The following is a 21,141-nucleotide window of genomic DNA, read 5'->3' on the forward strand; positions in this document are numbered from 1 at the left end:
CATTGTGGTGACAAATGGCACCAAAGGGGTACTTGTGGGTGCTGGTGATGATCCCTGCTCAAGGCAGGAGGTGTTTCTGCAGCAGACTTTGCTTTGTTTGAACTTTTAGGATTTTAGCAGGCACAGGCAGTGAGGATGGAGGTGACTTAATATTCCCCTGCTGCAGCCTAACCTCTGACTAATACACCTCTAACCTCTATCTGATCTCCCTCTAACTCTCTACTGTTGCTTACTAGGCACACATTCCCTGTTTGGCTTCCAGCAGACATTCCCATTCCAGCTGAGCTATCTGTGCTAGAGGCCAGTGGTACCACAGACTGTTCTTGGGTTTGGGTTTTTTATCAGTGCCTGACTTATTTCAATTCTCTTTCACAGCTGTCATCGTGCAGGGTCACTGGAAGAGTCTATAAAAGCAGCAGGATCAATGTCACACTCACCATCAGTTATCAGTGCTCTGCTTGTAAGGACCTTTCCCAGCATAAATTTGATTACTGCCAAAACGGTGCAAAGGATTCCACTTAGAACAGAGACACTATACAGAAAATCATCCTGAAAAAAAACATAAAAAGAAAAATATAAAAATCAGACATTAGTATATCTTCTGGTTTTGTCCCACCTATTAAATGACAAATACTACTAATTACTGTGAAATTATTTGTGTTACTTAGAAACACAACCTGAGATCAAGATTTCCTACCTTATGACTTCCACAAAAGCTGGTACTTATTTTGCTTGTATTGTCACCTGCAATTGCTTTTGCAGCCATAATCAATGGCAGTTCCCATCCACAAATTGTGAATTGACCCAGCCTCCTCAGAGTTAGGAGGTTATATTTACCTGTGGGGCTGACTGCAGACTGCCAGGTCATCCAGTGCCTAATGCCAGCAGTAATGAAGTCCCTACAGGCAGGAGGAAGGCTTGAAAATAGAATCCCACTTACCAGACCAATATTGATTCTTAGTGTAAGAAATAACCATTTAATGTTGTTTCTGATTCTGGGCTTGCTTTGATTTTGTTTCATTTCCTTTTTCAAAATTCTGGTTCAAGCAACATCCATAAAACTTGTGGTGCTGATGTGCAAAGTAAGGTTTAGCTCTTTCACAGAAAATAAATTTTTTCATGGACTTCCATTTCACAGAAACATTCCCATTGCTTAATTTGCATGTCAAACATGGGAGAGAGCTGTGTGTCAATGCAGGGCAAAGAAGAGTTAGTCATTACTGATTAACACTCATCAGGAGCCCCCCACCCCTTGCTGCTGACTGGTTTGTGTTTGGTTGGGCTGGGAGGACACTCCTGGCTGCTGCAATAAGGTGCCCAAAGGGAATCCTTGTGCCTTCTTCCCCCTGAGGTACATCAGCCCAGGGCTGAAGAAAAACCCAAGGCTCTCAGCCTGCCACCTAACCACAGTACAAATAAAGGAAATAGCAATAATTCTTTTTTAATTTGTATCTGCAGGTCTAAGTGGGCCAGTGCCACTGGGAACCTGCTCCTGATTAAAACACTCCAGCAAAAGTCCCCATTGGTACCAAACATTGTCATGATGATACATCATCAGCTCCATCTCCATTGTTATTGTTTTAGCAGCAATTTGAAACCCAAAGAAATCAAAAAATGGGTTTGAAAGCTACTTAGGAAAATATTGGGAATTAGATTACTGGCATAATGTACTCATATCCCGAAATAAATCATTCAATATTTTCATACAATTTTGTATATCATATAATTTTGAAAGTCTACTTCACTCACCCTCAATCATGAGCTCATTCTCTCTGGACCTGGTACAATATTAACAATATTAAGACAAAATGCACTGAGAGAAAGAGAGTAAAATAGAAGCACCTGGAAAAAAATCCAGGTAATTTCCAAGTGCTAGGAAAGGACTGAGGAAATAGTGGCAATATTTGGCTGCTTTCAGTCTGACAAGGAAAGCTGGGGACTCTCAGAAGGTCTGAAATGACAACAAAGCTTGCAAAATCTGGACAAGCTTTGCCAAAAACACTGAAAATTTGAGACCCTTGTCAAAACTATGGCTCAAATTTTTATGCATCTTTCTCAAAAATGTGTATTTTCAGTGCCCAAAGACTTCATTTTGATTGGTTAATCTCATCTCATATTTTACCTGATATTTAATATACAGCACAAGTATAAGGCTTCAGGATCTGAAGTAGAATGTTGTGCTGCATTTCTCTTGTGTCTCACTTGGACTCATTGCTCAATGACTACCTGAGACTCCTTGTTTCCCCATCACCCCACAGACCCTCCCAAGATTCTGATTCCTCCCAGGCATCTCTACAGAAGATTTTTTGCCTTTGTGAGCAGCACAAAGCTGAACACAGCAGGTCCAGCAGAGGTGACTGAATAAATCCCTTTGCTATTGACAGTAGTGTCACTGTCAGCCTTGGGATGACAAAATGCAGTTTTCCTACACCTGTGAAATCCTTGGGAATGCACTGGAAAACCATTACAAATTGACATAGTTTAGAAAAAAATCTATGGATCACAATAGGAGATGTTTTGAAAATTATTTGAGAGATGTTCAAAATTCCAGTTATTGATTCAGAATCCTGAAAATGCTATGCCTTATCCCCTGTGCTATTCTACCAGGTTTCATCCTCTTCATGGCATTTTATTTGGAGCTTTTTCTTTGTTTTGTTTTTTTTTTTTTTTTTCTTGTCATGGTGTGCCACAGATTTTTGAGGTGAATTCAGGGTTTTCCCTGCACATGTTACTAAAATCACAGTGTGTGGAAATGCATCTTGCTATTTGTTCTGCTTATACAGTCAAGATCAAAATGAGTCCAGCTACTCAACTGGAAACCAAGAATGACCTAAATGTGATACAGATTTCTGAATGAAGTCATGAATTGCTGAACAGGTTTTTATAGAGGATACATATTCAGGATCTAGAAATTGTTCCTAAGTTTGCATTTTTAGATTTTTTTTTTTTAATTAATCACACAGGACAAGCCCATTTTGTTGCCAATACTAATCTGATAACCACTGCTAAAGCAGAACACCGGTCAAATCAAAGCTCCTTCGTTATCACTGAAAGAAAGGGAAGAAATTAAAGAGCCCTGCTCTGAATGCAGACACCTTAGGCTGTGCAGGACAGATTTCGGAAGGATTTTCCCTGTTTTATCTCTGAGCGATACCCGAATCAGCGGCTCCTGCTGCGTGCAGCTCCGGGCAGGAGCCACCGGGAGGCGGCAATCCCGCACGAACCGAGCGCGGCTGGGAACAAGAGGGAAAAAACCTTTCAAACTCTCATTTTTCAGTACTTCCCTGTGGTGTCTGGGTGTCCAGGCACCCCAGAGCTGGAATATGAACAGTGAGGCTATTTGCTGCTACCAATAATCTTTTGCGGGTGTAGCAGATCAGCCCAAAGTGAGGATGCCCAGCAGCGCGTTCAGCCTGGATGTTTCCTGAGCAGGTGGGGATGGAAGAGAAAATAAACCATTCAAAACACTGCCTTGGAGTGTTTTTCTGCCATGAAGGTTTAGAACAGCAGGAATTAGCCGGGCAAAGGCTGTTGTGGGCCAAGTGCTGGGCTGGAGCAGAGGTGTCCAAACGCTGCGGTGCCCTGGGCTGCAGAGGGTTAAACACGGCACCCCGCGGCCGTGACAGGATTCCCGAGGAAGGAAAGGAACCCAACTCATCCTTTGGAGAGACGAGGGAAAGCCAAGCCGTAATGGAGATCTAAATGAATAAAACAGGCCGGGCCATCTGGCGCCGTGTCCCTCCGGATCCTGCCGCAGCCCTGCCCTCTGCGCAGCCCCTGCCTTCCCATCTGACAGTCATTAGGACTCACGTGTCCTCGGTGCTATCCTAATTAAAGCAGCAGCAAATTGTGGCAGATGATAAAAATTTAAATTCTGATCATTTCCATATGATAAAGGCCTCCCAGTGTGGTAAATAAAGTGCCTTTCTTTTCCATTTCTTTTTATCATATTCCCTCACTGCTACTACACTGTACATGAGACCATAATTAAAGGACACCTATATCTGATTAGGTGGCTTCATGTATAGAGCAGCACTGTACATAAAGAAGGTGCCTATCCTGGGTTACCTTCTCATTACACAGAACTTTATAGCTACAACATCCCTACTTAACATTTATTTTATGCCAGGTTTTTTACTGTGGTTTTATGCTTTCTTTCCCAGAAGAAAGCTTTCCTAGGAATAAAATCTTTTCCTCTTTTACCATTCCTAAGAAAGGAATAATAGGAGTCAGCAGGCAGCTTTCCTCCACTTTATCCAAATGCATTGCCCCCAGCTGTGCAGCTGAGAAGAGAGGGTTGCAAAATTGTCCCAACAGTTCTGTCCCTGCTTTCAAGGATTTCACCAAAAGCAGCAGTAATCTTACAGCTTAAGAAAAATTATGTTGGTTTTTATGTTGCAACTCTGATCTCTTTCCGCATCTATTGTAGAAAGTAAAAAATAAAAAATCTCACAATGGATTCTTCAGTGCTTGGCTTATTAGGTGGAAATATTTTAACCCAACTCTCAGCCTATTAACTAAGTTGTAGATGATTTGTGCTTCTAATTTTTCCCTAGAATGCACATTGCTAATTCTGACCCTAAAACTTTGGCCTGATCTCATATATTATTTTTACCATCTCCTATCTGCCCACTCACTACAGTCCTTCCACTTCTGAGATGTAAAAACGTTCTCATTTCACCTGCATTGTACAGTGTACATTGTACAGAGTCAAAAGAGTCACTGGTATGGGAGCAAGCTCCATCCTGCAATCCCAGAACAAGCTGCTTCTCCCACCCCAGCAGCTGCAGGCTTCCTTCCACTCCCCTGCCCTCCCCTTGGCTTCCTCTCTGAACCAGCCAAAAGTTCCTCCACACTCCTGCAGGAGCTGGGAATTACTGCCTTTTTCATGCCATTTTTTCCCTTTCCAGAGAACCTGGTGTCTCAGAGTGTTTTGCCTCTGCTCTGCTGTGCCTGGCTCCTCTTGGCTGAGGAGGTAGGGATGTTTCTGGAATGCTACAGATTGTGTTGGCAGGAACAAAGCAATGGCTGGCCCAAACTGAACTGAGTTTGTGTTGTTAAATATTAATTTTGCCCATCTCTGCAACTCACCATCTGTCTCCTGGATCCCAGCAATGACCCTTCTTCAGTCCAGGTGTTTGGTGACTGTGCTCCCCAGCACTGCCAGGTTCTGCTCCCACCCTGCTCCCTCATCTCTACCTGCACAGGCTCCTCCTGCTCCCCCAGCAGCTGCCAAGTCACCTGGGCACACTGGGATCACTAAAAGCCCTTCTGCAGAGCATGCTAGTCAAAAAGGACTCCCTCTTCTTCCCCTGAAGGATTATGTTACAATACAGAGAGCAACAGAGATGTTTCTAATACAAACACTTAAAAAAAAAAAAAAAAAAAAAAAAAAGTCCAAATCTCTATCACACTTTCTCCCAAGTAATAAATGGTTTATGCAGTCAGTCTAAAAGGAGCTCTTTGGTAGTCAGAGGGTCTCTCTCACTAGTAAACTTCAAAAGGGATGAGCTTTAATTGCACTTCAGTGTCAGAAAACAAACCAATAGCCCAGTCTCTGACTCAAGCAGGAGACAGTCTCTTCACATAGAGATACAAAGATCTATTATTAGTATCAAAAAAAAAAAATTCCTATCAATGTTTAAACTTGTCTGTAGTGTGACAAAGCAATTCCACAGCCCAGAATGCTTTTTCAAGAAACAGATAACAAAGACAGGGTGTGCTGAATGCCATGGCAAGGCACTGGGGCTGGGAACCAAGGGACTGGAGGCTGCAAAGAACTCTCTCAGGTGACCTTAGGACTCCTTAACTATTAGACCAGTCATGCTTCCTGTTCTCCCAGAACTGATCCACATTGTTTTAACACCAAAATTATGAAACGTAAATTAAAATTGTATTTGCCCACCCTCAGAAGAGCAAGACTGGTTTTTCTGATGAGCAGGGAGCTGAGACCAACAATGCATCCCACATCACCCACCAAGTGGGGAGCACCCATCAGCTTTTCTTTCTTATCACCACGTAGTAAAATCTGGAAATGAGGCTTTCCACCTGAGCAAAGAATGATTTGCCCTATCTTCAATTCAATATCCACCTGCAATTCTCAACCCCCTGCAAGAAGCACATGTATTGCAGGCCAAACTCCAAGCCATACATAGAAATAACAATTATAAAGCAGGATTCTAATGTATAATTAATGCATATGATACTTTGATTTGAAATGGCAAGCAATAAATTATATATGATGTTTAGAAATATATAGGGAAAAGTGTATAAGAACATATATGCATATAATCATCAGTGTTATTTATTATGTTGTAACTGACCTATAATTCAACTGCTGACATTGTTTAATATGTTTTTATGGTATATTTATTTTAAACTATTAAACCAATAAATCAAGTAGAACTTACAAAGCTACACTGTGCCACCCCTACCTTCCTTTTTCAGCTGAAATCAATAACATGCAATAGAGTAACATATGGCCTAATTTTTCAAGAGATTTCATTTACAAAAGCATTGGAGGCACCACACGAGGTGGGTTGCATGTCCTTCATACACAAACTGATTGCATCTTTCCTCCTTTGTTCTGCAGGAAATGTCACAAATATGGCATGATGCTTGCTTACTCTTGCAAAAAAAGTGTCCTTTGCCATATTAATGAGGACAAATGCCAAACTGCATTGACATTACATGTGTTATACTATTACCCAGGGAAATGCAAGCAGTAACTGAATAGTAAATGGATATTGATTTACAACCCCAGGTGAAATTAAAACAGTCTTTCTCAGCATGGTTGGGTTGGGTATTTTGAGCATTCTTTAAGAAACAAGAAAAGGTCTGCAAATTCTTTGTGGCAACAGTCAAAATAAAGCACATCATTCACACCTAAATTATATTTGTGCTACCCAAGAATATCCAGTAATTGACATGATGAAGGTAAAAGGGCAAATGATGAAGGGTTTTTTATCACAGAGCTGGCAAGCACTAACAGCAGCAAATGTGAACACAAAATAAGGCTCAAAACCTATACTCCAGGATTTTTAGATTCCTTTCTCAATATATTAATAAAATGCCAAAAATCACTGAAAATTACACAGAAATCCAAGCATGGTGTCATCAACAGTATGCAAAGTCACTATTCCTTCTTGTTTGTAGTAAAATGTGTGTGTGCCAAGTCCTTAGGGACAGCACTGGCTGTGGATATTGCTCTCTGAAATATCAATAAAGGAATGGTAATTCCTTCCCCTACTGGGAATTATCTTATTATGGCTAACACAGGTTGGAGAATAAATGCTGAAAGTAACAATAAGGGAAATATTCTGAATCTCATAGCTAGAGGAAAGGGAACCTCAGTAAATAATATCTGAGCCAACAAGAAATGATTCTATTTTAGGTTCAACACACATCATTGCAGGGAAAAAAAACCCCAGCTTAAATTACATGATCTGAGAAATATTCATTTAAAATTAACCTGAAGGGTAAGCAAAAATGAAGACTTTCTTTTCCAAATGTCAATTACTGATTATCTTTTTAATTCAGGTGTACTGAACAAGAGCTAAAATTATCAGAAATTTTAATTCCAAACACTCCAGAAAGAAGAGCAGCTGGCCTGCATCATCTAACACTGGAACAAAGGAAAAAAAGAAAAAGAGGGAGGGGGAACAAAAAGTCAGAGATCTGGATGATGAAAAATATTTCTTTAGGGAACAATGAAACTGAAGTAATAACTGCAGCACGTCATGTTGAAGCAGACCCATAAAGAATAAATATTCCCAGCTAAATAAAAAAAAATTCCAGCTATATAAAAAACAGGACAAGAACATAGAAAGAACTGGAATTTGCAGCTGTAATGTTCCCACACATTAATGGCACCTCTCTCTCTCCTGTAAAAAACTTGTTCTTCTTGGGTTTTGTAATCTTTCCATTTTTTTTTTTGAGTTTGATAGTGTCACTGAAAAATCCAGGAAAGGGCTGGGGGCAGGGTGTGGTCTGTAAACCACACAGGGAACTCTGTACAGAAATCTTATCCAAAAAACAAAAAATTCTTGAGATACAAGAGCAGGAGAGAAACAGCAAGATTTCCTTCCAAACCAACGTGTTCCAAGGCAAGTGGAAAATGTTACATCTCTAAATGCTCAAAATGAGGAAGTCTTAATTAAAAATATTTTCAGGAGAGTGAGAATGGAGGTCATGGCTCGATAAAGTGACTGGTATGTACATGTTGGTGCAGGCAGGAATTGTCTCCACTCCCACACCCAAATTTGCCTCCAAAAGAAAAGGAAGCATCTCTACAAATCCAAGGTGAGGCTACATGGCAGACAAATCCCCCCTGGAAGTGACATGAAAACTTTCTTCTCCTTTTTTGCTCCTCTCTCCAAGAATCAGAGACCCATCATATGTTTTTTAATGCTCACAAAATAATGTAAAAATCTTCCAAAATGCAGGAGAAAAGAAGATTCATTCCATCTCTCACTGCATATATTCAATTCTGGCATTTTCCAGCTCTCTTGGGCAAACAGATCCCTTCAGATGTAATATTTCTCCTACATCTATCATCAACCCTGAAAGTCATGACTTCATTAAATAATTCATTTTCAAACATACATCATTCTATGGATCATTGTTGAAGAACACTGCTCTACATCAAAAATACCAAAAATATTGGCACAAGGGATTGACTTTTGAACAGTGAGGATTGATATATATATCAGTGACTTAAAAATTAATTTTCCCCCATAGTTAAGAGATGCATAATTAATAAAAATACAGAATTATATACTAAGTGTATAATTAATTGTCTGGCCAACTCTCCTGACACAGAATACAATTTTTCAGGGCAGGCTTCTTTTTAATTACAATATAAATATAAAGTCCTGTGCAAAGGGAAAATCCTACGTTTTCCTAATAATAACAATTTCTGGACTTGCCACTAACTGCAGGAGATTAAATCTGCAGCCAAAGTTCTCTAAAAATATCAATTCAATGCTAAACAGTAATTTGTAAAAATGAACATATTGCCTAAATCCCTGGTGACCCTTATCCTTTGGATTCTGTGGGTTGTCCAGGCTTCCTCATCTAAAGATTGAGATCAAACTTAAAGGAAGGCATGAAGAAAGTCACTGAAAACCAAATTTGGGCCTTTTGGGCCAGTAGGGCCGTGGTTGCTGTTGCATGTAGGAAACACACACACTACCAAAGTCAAAGTTCCAGACAAACTCTTATCATTAAACTCATCCGAACTATTTTAAATTAATTAATCTACCTAGTCATTTCTATCCTGCCTAACAGGCAATGCCAAAGTTAACTACAGTCCTTAGCATATCAAGCTAGGGAACAGAAAGGAGAAATACACTTTCTTCCATTCACTTTCCTTCTTTCCCGTTATTTCGATCTTTATCTCTTTTTCATTCTTGATCTTTCATTCTTCCTTCCTTCTTCATTCTTTCTCGTTCTTTCATTGTTTCTCTCTCATTCTTTCGTTCTCTCTCTCTTTCTCATTCTTTCATTCTCTCTTTTCTCTTTCTGTCTCCTTCATTCGTCCTTTCTTTTTTTTCTGTCTCATTCTTTCATTCTTTCTTTCTTTCTTTCTCATTCTTTTTTTTTTCTTTCTTGTTTTATTCTGCTTAGATGCTGATGATATGTCCTGGGAAGGTGCAGCTTTGCTGGGAACACAATCCATCAACAAAGACCCAAACCACTGAGAGAAATGACTATTTCTGCTTGGAGCAGCTAAGGGAACAACAAGCAACCTGAAAATCAGCCTCCCAGTCAGGCACAGCGAGGGCAACTGGAAGGTTTTCTATTCAACAACATCCTGTTCTCTGTTCCCCCAGTTATTTTTAATGTTGGCAACCCTTAGGCTTTATACCTCACTGGCCATGACTTGCAGCAGTGCTCTGTCCTCTGAGCCTTCCCATTTTTCACTGTTATTCTGTGTTTGCACAGAGATATTTCACCTGTCACACAACCCTTGCTGGATCAGTTTCCCACAGGGAGGTGGGCTGAAAGGCTTTGAAATTAAAATCCTTGCCATGTCATTTAAGAGACATTGAACAGAAGTGTCATCTCTTTTCATCCCATGCTCCAACCTACATCCAGGCAGAATTGCCAGGTATGAAAATCCTGTGTGCATGTGGCATTTACCCTGCCACCAGTCATCCTGTGCCTTCCCTGATACATCTTTCAAACTGTTGGTAGTACTTGAGTCCTAAATAAGTGAGCACAGTCACAGCAGGAAAATCATCCATCAGTACCCTGATACTGGGTCAAATGTATGCAGTATCCACTCTAAATTCTTCCTACTTGACACAGATTTAGCACATGAAACTGAATACAAGGCAGCCTGTGCAAAAGTCTGTAAAAATCATTCTTACATTTTCTTACTGAAAATGTAATGGGATGTTCTCTTCAGGGATGCCTTTCTGAAGCTCTGATTCATTTTTTTTCTCTATTTTTGCATTTAAAAACTTTAAAGATGAGGAAGCACAATATGCCTGCAAATCATAAAAAGCATTCACAATCCAAATATGAGCTGTTTCTCCCCATGTTAGAAATAGAGCTCTCTCCTGTACACAGAACTTGTAATGGTGAAACAGTGAGATATAGATGAAACAACTTTTAATATTTTGTTCCTACTGATAGAATTATTAGAGCATTTGCTCACAATGGATTAGACTGAGATATCCAAGTCAGTCTGGTATACACTACCAGGAATTCACCAAAATGAGTGTTTTAATTATGGTTGTACCCTTCCTTTTCCCTTCTCCTTCACTGAGTCAGGACCATACATTTCATTTTCTCACTAAACAGAATTCAAACTGCAGCCAGTTTGCACTGTTTGGGTACAGAAAGTTAAATTGCCCCTTAGCTGACCATCACAGCAGGGTCTCTCCTCACCCTTACCTGCCTCCTCTTCATCCTCACTGGCACATGCCCCACGCTTGCTCCCCAACCCAGTTCTGTCAAAATGTTTTGGTTGGGTTTAAATGAAAGTGTTTAAGCTAACCCAGATCATTTTGACAGAACCAGGCTGGTGAACTCCATGTGCTGTAATGCTGGCAAAGCTGAGGAGGCAGTAAATTATGAAGATTGGAAAAGAGGGCAAGCAAAATGCAAAGAGAACAAGAATTACCTGCAGTCAAACAATGCACCTGGCTGCAATTCAGTAACATGCTAACTCAGGTGCTGTGCTACTCATCTTCACCCAGATTTCCAAAAACACTGAAAAAAAAGACTTCTTGCAAGTTTCCAGGAGAACACAGGACCCAGTAGGTCATCTGCACTGCTGACAGTGGGTAACAGATGGAATTCCATTTTGACGTTTTATTTTCCAGCTCTGCCTGAATCTCCTGGTTGAAAGGAAGGAGTTGGTTTCTGTGTGGTGCTGGGTTGAGAATGGCACTTGGCAGGGTGAATGCTCAATGTGAAAGGCTGAACACACAACCAAACCAGACTTCACAGACAAACCTCACAGAGTCTGAAGACAAAGCTCTGAGTCAGGTTGTGCACACAACAACTGAACTGAAGCCTCATTTTATCTGAGCTCATTAGGAAGAGTCTTGTGGGAGTGGAACCACTGCCAAATGGTTTTCCCAGGGAGCAGCTTGTTAAGATGAGTAAAAGTTAATAGCCAGTACTGAAAGAGAGCAAGCAGGACAGGCCAGAGCAGAGCTGAGAGCAGAGGAGAGCTGCTCTACAGGCCAGGTAGGGGCTGCTTTCACAGCCAAAAGAAAGCAGGGAGCAGGAGAATACCCTTTGTGATGCTCCATGTGAGTCAGCCTAAAAGCCAGCTCTTTCACCCACCATGCTCCCCTCACCTGTTTCATCCCTGCCTCATGTGCATGGCTCTGGAGTTGGAGAAGAGAGCTGGAAGACATTAAAATATAACCCAAAAATATATTTTTTTCACACTGAAAACAAAATACTGAAGCCTTTGTAGTAGTAAACTGTGGAAACATTCTTCTCATAAAATTCTACTACATTCACTAAGCACAGAGAGGCCCCCTCTCTGTAAGTGAACTCCCACAGTCCTGTGTAAAAGCTTTAAGTGGTTACACTGAGAGAGATTTGGGGTCAAACCTATAAAAATCCATAATTAAAATTCAGAAGTAATCTAGACTCCATCACATAAGTAAAAAATATTGCAGGAAGACCAGAGCTAGTATATGCAGCCAGGCAGGCAATGCACCTGTTAGAGCTTCACAGAGTTCAGTGGTGCTGTTGAAAGGAGACACTGGAATTTCTCCAGTGGCAGGGCAGGGAATAAGGAGAGCAGTTAAAAGAACAGGAATCACCTTACCACTTCTGGAAGCACCCTCTTCGCAAGATCGTGGATGGCTTTGATCACAATACATATAGAGGATAGGAGGAATATGACACCCAAGATAACACAAGCCCTGGGGGGAAAAAACAGAGAAAAATACAAAGAAATTTTAAGAAAATATCTGAAGTTGCCAACTCTTCCAGGATAACAGAAGGTGACGGTAAATTAATAATAAAAAAATTGTCTTAAGGAGCTAAAGATAGAGGCTTAAATTAAAGAACAGAATGAAAAATCCAGTTCCCCTCCCTTTCTTAAAACCTGGATTATGTATGAGATGATGATGTTTCTTTATCTGATGTTTCAGAGAGAAAGACCAGCCATTTCTGCTCCTCATGATTTATCACAGAGTCTTCTAGAGAATGGACTGTTTCTCTGTGTGTTTGTTTTGCTAGGATTTCCCATTAGAAATACTGAAGGGAACTTCATTCTCTTTACCAAGCCAGCAGAGATATTTAGTAAATGTGGTCAGTAGAATAACAGAACCTGGAACAGCTGTTTCCTCCCCTTCTCTCCCCAATCAGGTGTGACATAACTCAGGAACTGGCCCATAAAATCTGGCTGACTTGCCTAAGGCCACTTGCTGAGCCAGTGACAGCTTGACATAAGATATGAGAACTTCCTGCAAGGATATGCTGACATTTCATCTGAAAGCCATTCTGAGACAAGCTTTTCTATCACCCCAACAGGTTTAAACCAAAACAGCACCAAATCTGTGAGCTGGAAACTGTAGATCACACTTCCTGTGGCAATACACACCATTGAAAGCCAGGTGAATGCACCATTCCTTTCCCTCAGCTCATCTTTTATTCCCTGCACACTCCTGAGGAAGACAGGCAAACATTCCCTAAGGGGAATGACCTGATCACTGGCTGGATTTTGCTCCCACATAAGTCAGAAAGTTTGGAGTTATCTCTGTGAACTTGCCAACCACCCAAGTCTAACAGCAAATATTTTGCATATTTGCCAGCAGATACACAATGACTTCAGCAACCTTGATCTGTTTCTCTTATTCTCCAGATCAGCTTTACTGTGGCACAAGAATTCCCATCCACCTACTTACCCAGAAATAGCTAAAGTAGATAGAAGAAAAGGAAGATGATAACAACAGTGACAAGGGTATTAATAGCAGACAGAAATGCAGTCTGAGGTTTAAATCAACATTCAGCAGTCATATTTAGGAAACTTAACTTCTCTTTTATATGCTGGTTTTTGGAATCCACAGCCATGCAAAATTCATGAGTATAGTACTTTAAGCAAAAAAATACATGTTTTTTTGTCTTCTTGAGTGTATTTATTTATCTGCAAAACCACAAAAACACAACACTGAACAGTGTCTTCTTTTAATCTCATTTTCTAGAAAGAAATAACTTCTAACTAGACCGCAAATCATGTGAAATTCAGCTACAAATGTAAAAATAACAAACCTCCAAAAATTAATCTGAGAAAGTGTAGTATATAATAAACAAGTTTCAATTGTTTATTGTAAGCATGCTCTACTTTCAGTTTGCTAGACCACAAAAATTTTAATACAAGCCAGCTCACTTCCATCTGGTAACAATCACTGCTGTGTAACTAAAGAGTGTTTCCAACTGCACACGAAGGGTGTTAGTGCCAAGGTGCTTGGCAAATGCAGTTTCATTAATAACATTCAATTAAATTAGATGAGCAAGCTGCCATTTCTAAACAGGTTTAAATCAACTCAGAAGTACCCATAAAAACAGTGAAAGAGGAGTGCTACAGAAGTGAGGGTTGACTGATAACACAAAGAATTTAAATACAGTCCTGGCAGCTTCATCCTAACCCTTGACTCACGTCTCCAGCTCCTATTGAAGATCATGTCCTTATTTTACAGACATTTCTACCTGAGTTAGTGTCACTAAGTATCTACTAAATCATTATAGTTATAATTTATTTATAACTAAAATTTATAATTTTAAAGCAAAATAATTGATTGCTACAAGTTTGACGGGCAACAGAAAAGCTCTAATGAAGAATGCATGAATCTGGAATCTCCTCAAGGCCCATTTAATATAGTAATATACTGCTTCTGAAAAGAAGGAGGAAGAGAAAATTTAGTCAAAATATTTTAAAACATAGTGGAAAAGCTTTATTTGGTTTTCAGAAACAATAAGCTCTCTGGAGTCTTTCCGAATGCAGTATAACTTGAAGAAAAAAAAGACTAATTCAGAAATGACAAGGTGGCATCTCTCTGACATTCAGGCAACAACCAAGTTTTAACCCAGCTACAGCTCAAACTACCAAAGTTTTTGTTTGTTTTTTGTTTTCTTAGAGCAATCACATTTGGAAATGAGCAATGGTTCTTGGAAAGCAAAAGTAATTGAAACTACAAGAGAATTTAATATAACAGGTTTAATAGTGAGACCACCAAGTCTTCCTTCATTTGCTGTAGGTGTTGGCAGCTGATCATGATCTGCCCAAACTACTTCTTGATGTGTTTTTGATGCAGTATTTGTATGTGAAAATCCAGAAAACTGTATGAAGTGTAATTCATTGTATTAGAAATTACCTCATCAGTTTTGTCAGATTTTCAGTATTATTTTGTCACAGATGAAACATTCTGTCAAACTGGTTGTACTGCAGCTTCAGGCATTGAGAGTGAAATTATTTAAACTCTCAAAACCATCAAAGAGTCTTGGAGCTTTGGTCACTGCTAGTTTATTTCTAGAGGAATTCAGACACCTGTGTGAATTCTAAAAACTAAAGCTTGATTCTGGAAGTGCTACATCTTGGCAATGTTCAAGAGACATTTTCTTGAAAGCAGTATTACAACCCACATACAATCCATTTATATTTATACAGCCCTATAAATACCCATTTTGTATTACAGCAGCCCTTGATATTTGCACTCACACCCATCAGAAGCAGATCAGTGTAACTGCATTATAGCACACACAGCTGCCACCTCACCTCTTCCATCACATATTCCCTGTGTCGAGCTCTAATAGACACAATTCCTCATTTTGATGATAAATTCTCACAACTCATAAGGAAACCAGAAAAGGAAATCAATCACTGTAAGCTCCTGATATTCTTTTCCTTAATCAAAAATTTGCTGCTTTGTATAAGTCAATGGCTTTGAAGCAGGTAGGTATAAAAAGTACTGAGATTCTGGGGCTTCCATCTCCACTAACTGTCAATTTTCAAGATGCTATTAGTAAGTTAGCACTTTCCCCCCTTCATTTAATCATAAAATTAAGAGAGAGTAAGTCCAATGATCCAATTCATTTGCATTTAGCAGATGCAGCAGAACAGCCTCCAAATTCATGGAATTAGCCTTAATTCTATTCTGTAGTTTGCAATTCTTTGTTATAATTCCCTACATGTAGTGATAAGACTAAAATTCTGTAATGTTGCCGACATTGAATTAGAGATTAGTCTCACTCAGATTTCTATGGTGATCTTCTACATAATGAAGCAATTTTACCTTTAGCATGTCTTGCCACACTAAGCACCCTTTCCATGAGTTGACCCCTTTCAGATAAAGAGGCTGCCCCTCCAGGTAAGCAGCAGTCAGATTGATGTAAGACTGCAGGTTTAGATTCTCAGCTACTTGTTTGATAATGCTTTATAAAAAAAAATAAATCTATAAGAGTAATGAAATTACAAATATATCCTCTGCTATAAACTACCTCAAAAAGTGATCTGGGAAAAGTTACACAAGGATGACTGGAAATTGATTCTCATATCAACTGACTGCTGTGAAACAGTCAATGCAAGAATTTTCCCTTCTTAATTATCATTCCATTCTCTTTCTGGCAAATCTTTACAGCAGCACAGTACCAGCAAGGGTTTACAATTAAGCCCTTGGTAATTAATCAGGTCAATCTGCTCTAATGCAACAAAGGAGGTACAACTGAATTGAGGGTTCAGAAAAAATTAGTGATGCATATGAATACAATCTGCAGAAATGTGTTAACTTTCTCCAAGCAGCTCACAGGCAGTAGTTTCAGGGCAGTGGGGAGGGGAAAGACTCTCATGCACTTGGTAGTTTGTTCCAGCCTGGAAATTATTTTACTACCATGCTACAAGTTCATTAAAATAATGCCTGAAACATGATGACACCATATGGAATAAAACAAGTTTGTCAGTAGCAGTCTAATTACTTCCCAATTTTGTTAACATATGATACAATTAAAGTGCAATATTTAAAACCTGACTTTTTGGCAAATATTGCACTATTCTCCCACCTATTTCATTCATTGCAGTATGCCATATAAGTTGACCTTTTTTGATTATATGAGTTGTTTGAGTTTGTTGGATTTCTTTATTTTTACCAAAGTAAAGAGGATCAGAGAACAACAGAAGAGCCCAGGAGGGAAAGAACCTCCAAACATCATCTGGTCCAACTTTTCATGGGAAAGGGGAGCCTAGATGAGATTCTCTAGCACCCTGTCCAACTGCATCTTGAATACTTGTGACAGTGAGGACTCTGCCACATCCCTGGGAAGGTTGTTCCAGTTATTGATTGTTCTCACTATAAAACCTTCCTTTCTGCTATCAAGATTACTTGCCTTATTCACAGAAAACATTTTGATCATTTCAGCTGAGCTACAGCATTTGTCATGTAAACATGACAAAAAGAACTGGAAAAAAAAATCATTGTATAAAGCACTAGAATTTGTATTCATATTCTTGAGATAGAAACTCTATTCTCATATTTGCAAAGCTGCCATCTAAACAAGCTTCAGTTCCTCAGCCAGTTCTCTGGCAGCCACAATGTTGGAAATGAAAGATAATACTTCTAATTTCTACATGTATTCTGGTCATCCTAAAAGTGTTGGTTTACTCTGTTTTAATTCTGCATTTCCTTGATTGTTAAGAATCTTACCATGTTATATTTTCGCAAGAAAAATGAGATTCCCACCATGGATTAATAGTGGAACAGTTTCCCAGAGAGGCTGTGGAGCCTCCATCCTTGGAAATTTTGGAGACCTGGCTGGGTGGAGTTTTGAGTGACCCATTCTGACCTTACAGCTCACTCTGCTCTGAGCAAGAGCCTGTGCCAGAGACCACCTGAGGCCCCTTCCAACCTGCATTGTCCTGCAATCTTATTAATTTTTAGTCACAAAATCTTTAACTCTGCAGGCCCTGTCAAGATCTTTCAGTACTAATGACTCCTAATAGTTCATAGAAAAAGAAATGTTAAAATCTCTGCAGGCAGTTTTTACCACTGAAGTGGTGAAAAATATTACTTTGCAAGGAATTTCACATTAAAATGAGCTGCAGGCCAATAAGAGCAATATGAGCTCAAAGCCCAGGAGTAATGTGAGCTTCTTCAGCAAAGCTGAGAAAATCAGTTTTATGATGGATACAGAATTTAATCTCTGAGTAAACCCACCAATAAAACCTCTAGAGTGAAAGTAAGAAAAAAATTATTAAAGTAATTATTTTAATAAAAACTGTAAAAGTGCTAAATACAGTTTCCCTATGATTAGAAGGGATTTTAGTTTTAGTGGCTGACAGAGTGACTATCATGTATGGAATCATTCAGGGGAAATCACAACATGGAAGGCAATTGTCCAGGAGGTTTTTGCTGTCAGAAGTTAGGAAAACATTTTTGAGCATGAAGTATTCATTCACTTTCTAATTCTGTATCTATACTTTTTTCTCAATTATCTTCTATGTCTAACCACATGAGAGGAACCCTTTACTATCTCTTTGCCTTGCTGGTACTCATTTTCATTCTTCCTTCCCAAAACCAAACACAAATTACATTCTGTGACTGTTCCTTCATTAATAACTTGGAACTGGCAAAAACCTACACCACATTTCTCTAGATGAGGAGCTGTCAGCCTGTTTAAACACAACTAGGACTGCTTTCATTTAACACTGGTACCATGGCAGCTCTCATAGCCTACTTACAGTAGCCAAGTATAAAATCCCAGTTACAGCCAGCCCAGGATTTCTCAAGAGCAGTCAAAACTGAATATTGGAATCCAAAGTATAAGAATTTAGGAGGAAAAGGTTCAACCCTGGTCAGCAAAAAATTATTTTTTGGGGCAAACCAGTGGGATCTGCCTGATAGAGATGATGAGAAGCACAGTAGAGAAAATCTGCTGTCACTCAAAGTGAGGAATAGGAAGAATTGAGAAAGGACCACGCCTGCCATGAAAGAAGGGTGTATAAAGAAGAAGAGGGGATCCCCAAGAAGCAACAGCATCCCTGCACACAGCCCAGACACAGCAGGGACAGGTGACAGCAACAGCTCTATTTTGGGGGCTGTACCTGTGTGGCAGGAAGGGTCTGTCCAGTACACAGCACACAGCTCTGCTGCTCTTCACTCTAAATAGAGGTATCCAAATTACAATGCAGCTGTTCACTAACATTTGCTGCTGTTCTGCAACATTGCTGAGACCATTGCAGTCATGTTTTTCATGTGAACTCGACAACTGTAACATCTGCCTCTTAAACTCATTAAAGATTATCTCTAAAAAGAACTAGCCACTGTGACATATTATGGTAATACACAGGCAAGAGATGCAATATCAGCCTCAGTCTTGAGATTCCTGCTTATTTGTCATGCTCTACTGCAAATCTAAAGCTTCCTTGTGTCCAATTAGGCAGTTATATTAGCTACTGGTGTAGCTTATCTATTATCAGATGTAGCTCCTGAAGGGGTTTTAGACACCAAACTGTACAGAATCACTGTACAGAGTAATCAGCTGTTCAGAGTATTTACACCTGCCTGGTGCTGGGTGAGAAGGGAATGGAGTCAATTTAAGACACATTTTAAAAGTAACAAAGTGGGCTTGCTGTTCATCACACATGTTCTATAATCCACCCCCAAGTGCTAGGATCCAGATCAGCATCATTACAGTTACTCCTTTTTTCTCATCATAAAAAAAACATAAACCCTAACTAGGTTACACAATAAAGAGAATGCAAGTAAATAGTCCAAATCACCCCTGAAAATCAATTTTTCAATTATTGTATTAGAAAAGTGTGCTGTGCTATCATGTGGTCTAAGACATGGAGGGGAAATGCTGTTTATGTCTGAGACTCAGATCAGCTCTGCTAGGGAACCATTTCATGTTGAAAGTGTTACAGGCCTTCTAAAACTTTATTATCCCTCAGAATTTCCACCAGTTGCTGCAGAACAGGGCATTTACATATTTTAACATCATGAAGCTGAACTGGGGCAACAATTCCATAAATAATTTGATACTACAGGTATGGAGTATCTGTCAGAAAAAAATGAGAACATAAATTCCTACAACTGGGGGAGTTTGAAAACTCTCATGACCTATTTTCTAGTTCCTTTTGCAGCTGCCTTGGAGTACACCTGCCTTAAACCACCCTCCTGGCTCCAGCACTGCTCCTCCACTTGCAGCAGATGATCAGAGACTCTGCCATTCCCCTGAACCTAGAAATTAAAGCCTTTTGAGAACTTCTAGAATGCTCATTTTTATGGTGGTCATCAAATTCCAGCACAAGAAGTATCACATCCCTGATTTTACATACATAGGCCTATGTGCAAATACCAGGCAACACACACAAATGCTGCTCAGTCAACTACCAGTCAAGTAAAAGGAAAGGCTCCCATAGGTTTTGGATCTAGATCCAGTGAAATCATTGCCAAGTCTACAGATGCCACAGTTTTTGAAACAGATTTTAGGATATATAAATATATACATTTCCTATTTAATATAACTTGTATGTGCAATGAATTTTTTGGGTGTGCATACACAACCATAGGCATACAAGCATTTCTGTTGGGGTAAGAGCAAAGTTTGTGATTGATTTATTTTTGTCTGAATATGGGATAATGAATTTATGGAGAAATTATGATGTTTATTAAGTCAGCCTAATGAAGTACCTCTGAAACTTGTATCTAGCACTGTACCTGGATGTAGAATTTTGGCCAAATATTTCAGAAGAAAGAATGGTTTAGAAATTTTCAGTGTGGTTAAGGAGAAACTATACTTCTCCTGTAAAGCAGATATCTAAGCCCAGGTGAACACTCCTTTTGAAAACTCCTGACAGTGCCTCATTCTGTTGGAGAGATATGAAAATGTGGTGTGAGAGGAAACTCCTGGTGGCTGAGAGCCACACATGAGCTGCAGAGGCAGGTTCTGAGCTGTTTGCTGTTAGCAGCTCCATGCATTTGACATTTTTTCAGATCACTTAGGTATTCCATTCACTCATCACAAAAGAGCTTTGCCTCCAGCCACAGAGGTTTGCCCTGAACTGTGGGTAGGTGTAGATTTTGCCATCTGTGCTTTGAGAATCTTTCGTATGTATGGTATAGATAAAATTATCCACAGTTTTTTCAAAGTGACTGGTATGTTGGGTCTGAACCCAGAGGATTATTTTCATTCAACACTGCCTAAATAGACAGTGCTCATTTAGCTGGGTTAACCAGTGCAGCAGAGCCAATCTGCACATGAAAGTTTAAATACAATAGAAATACTGAAAATGTGGTTTTGTTTAATTCTGTGAACCAAGAGAGAGTATGCACTGAAACCATACAGATCAATATGCTTTCTTTTAGAGTCAGAGGAAGACAGAAGAGCCAGACCTAACTCTGCAGTATGACAGTCATAAAAAGGTGGCTTCTAATTCTTTCAAGCTTTGAGTGCAAAAGTAGGATACGTCACAATCCCCATATGCCTGATTGTAATGCACATATATTCAGTATAACTTCTGCAAGGCTCCCTATCACCAGATACCAGGGAAAACATTCCCAAGTGGTGTCATCTGAACATGAACAAGAGAGGAAAAAGAGTTACAATTACTTTGGAAGGAGAGGCTCTCTCTGTCTAGGGTCTCATCACATTTTCTCATGTGATTTCTCATGT

At 39.6% G+C, this 21,141-nt stretch overlaps 1 protein-coding gene across 2 annotated transcripts in view; it reads right to left on the reverse strand.

Annotated features, from left to right (window-relative positions):
- Positions 1-21,141, reverse strand: part of TMEM163 (transmembrane protein 163) — an 84,170-nt gene that overhangs the window by 5,749 nt on the left and 57,280 nt on the right. For both annotated transcript variants that reach the window (XM_079311255.1, XM_079311254.1), the window contains 2 exons: positions 12,299-12,395; positions 438-549 (listed from right to left, as the gene is read on the reverse strand). In XM_079311255.1, the coding sequence (XP_079167381.1) occupies positions 438-549; positions 12,299-12,395 (209 nt within the window). The remainder of the gene's footprint in view (positions 1-437; positions 550-12,298; positions 12,396-21,141) is intronic.

This window comes from Erithacus rubecula (assembly GCF_903797595.1).
Source record: "Erithacus rubecula genome assembly, chromosome: 8".
NCBI classification, from domain to species: domain Eukaryota; kingdom Metazoa; phylum Chordata; class Aves; order Passeriformes; family Muscicapidae; genus Erithacus; species Erithacus rubecula.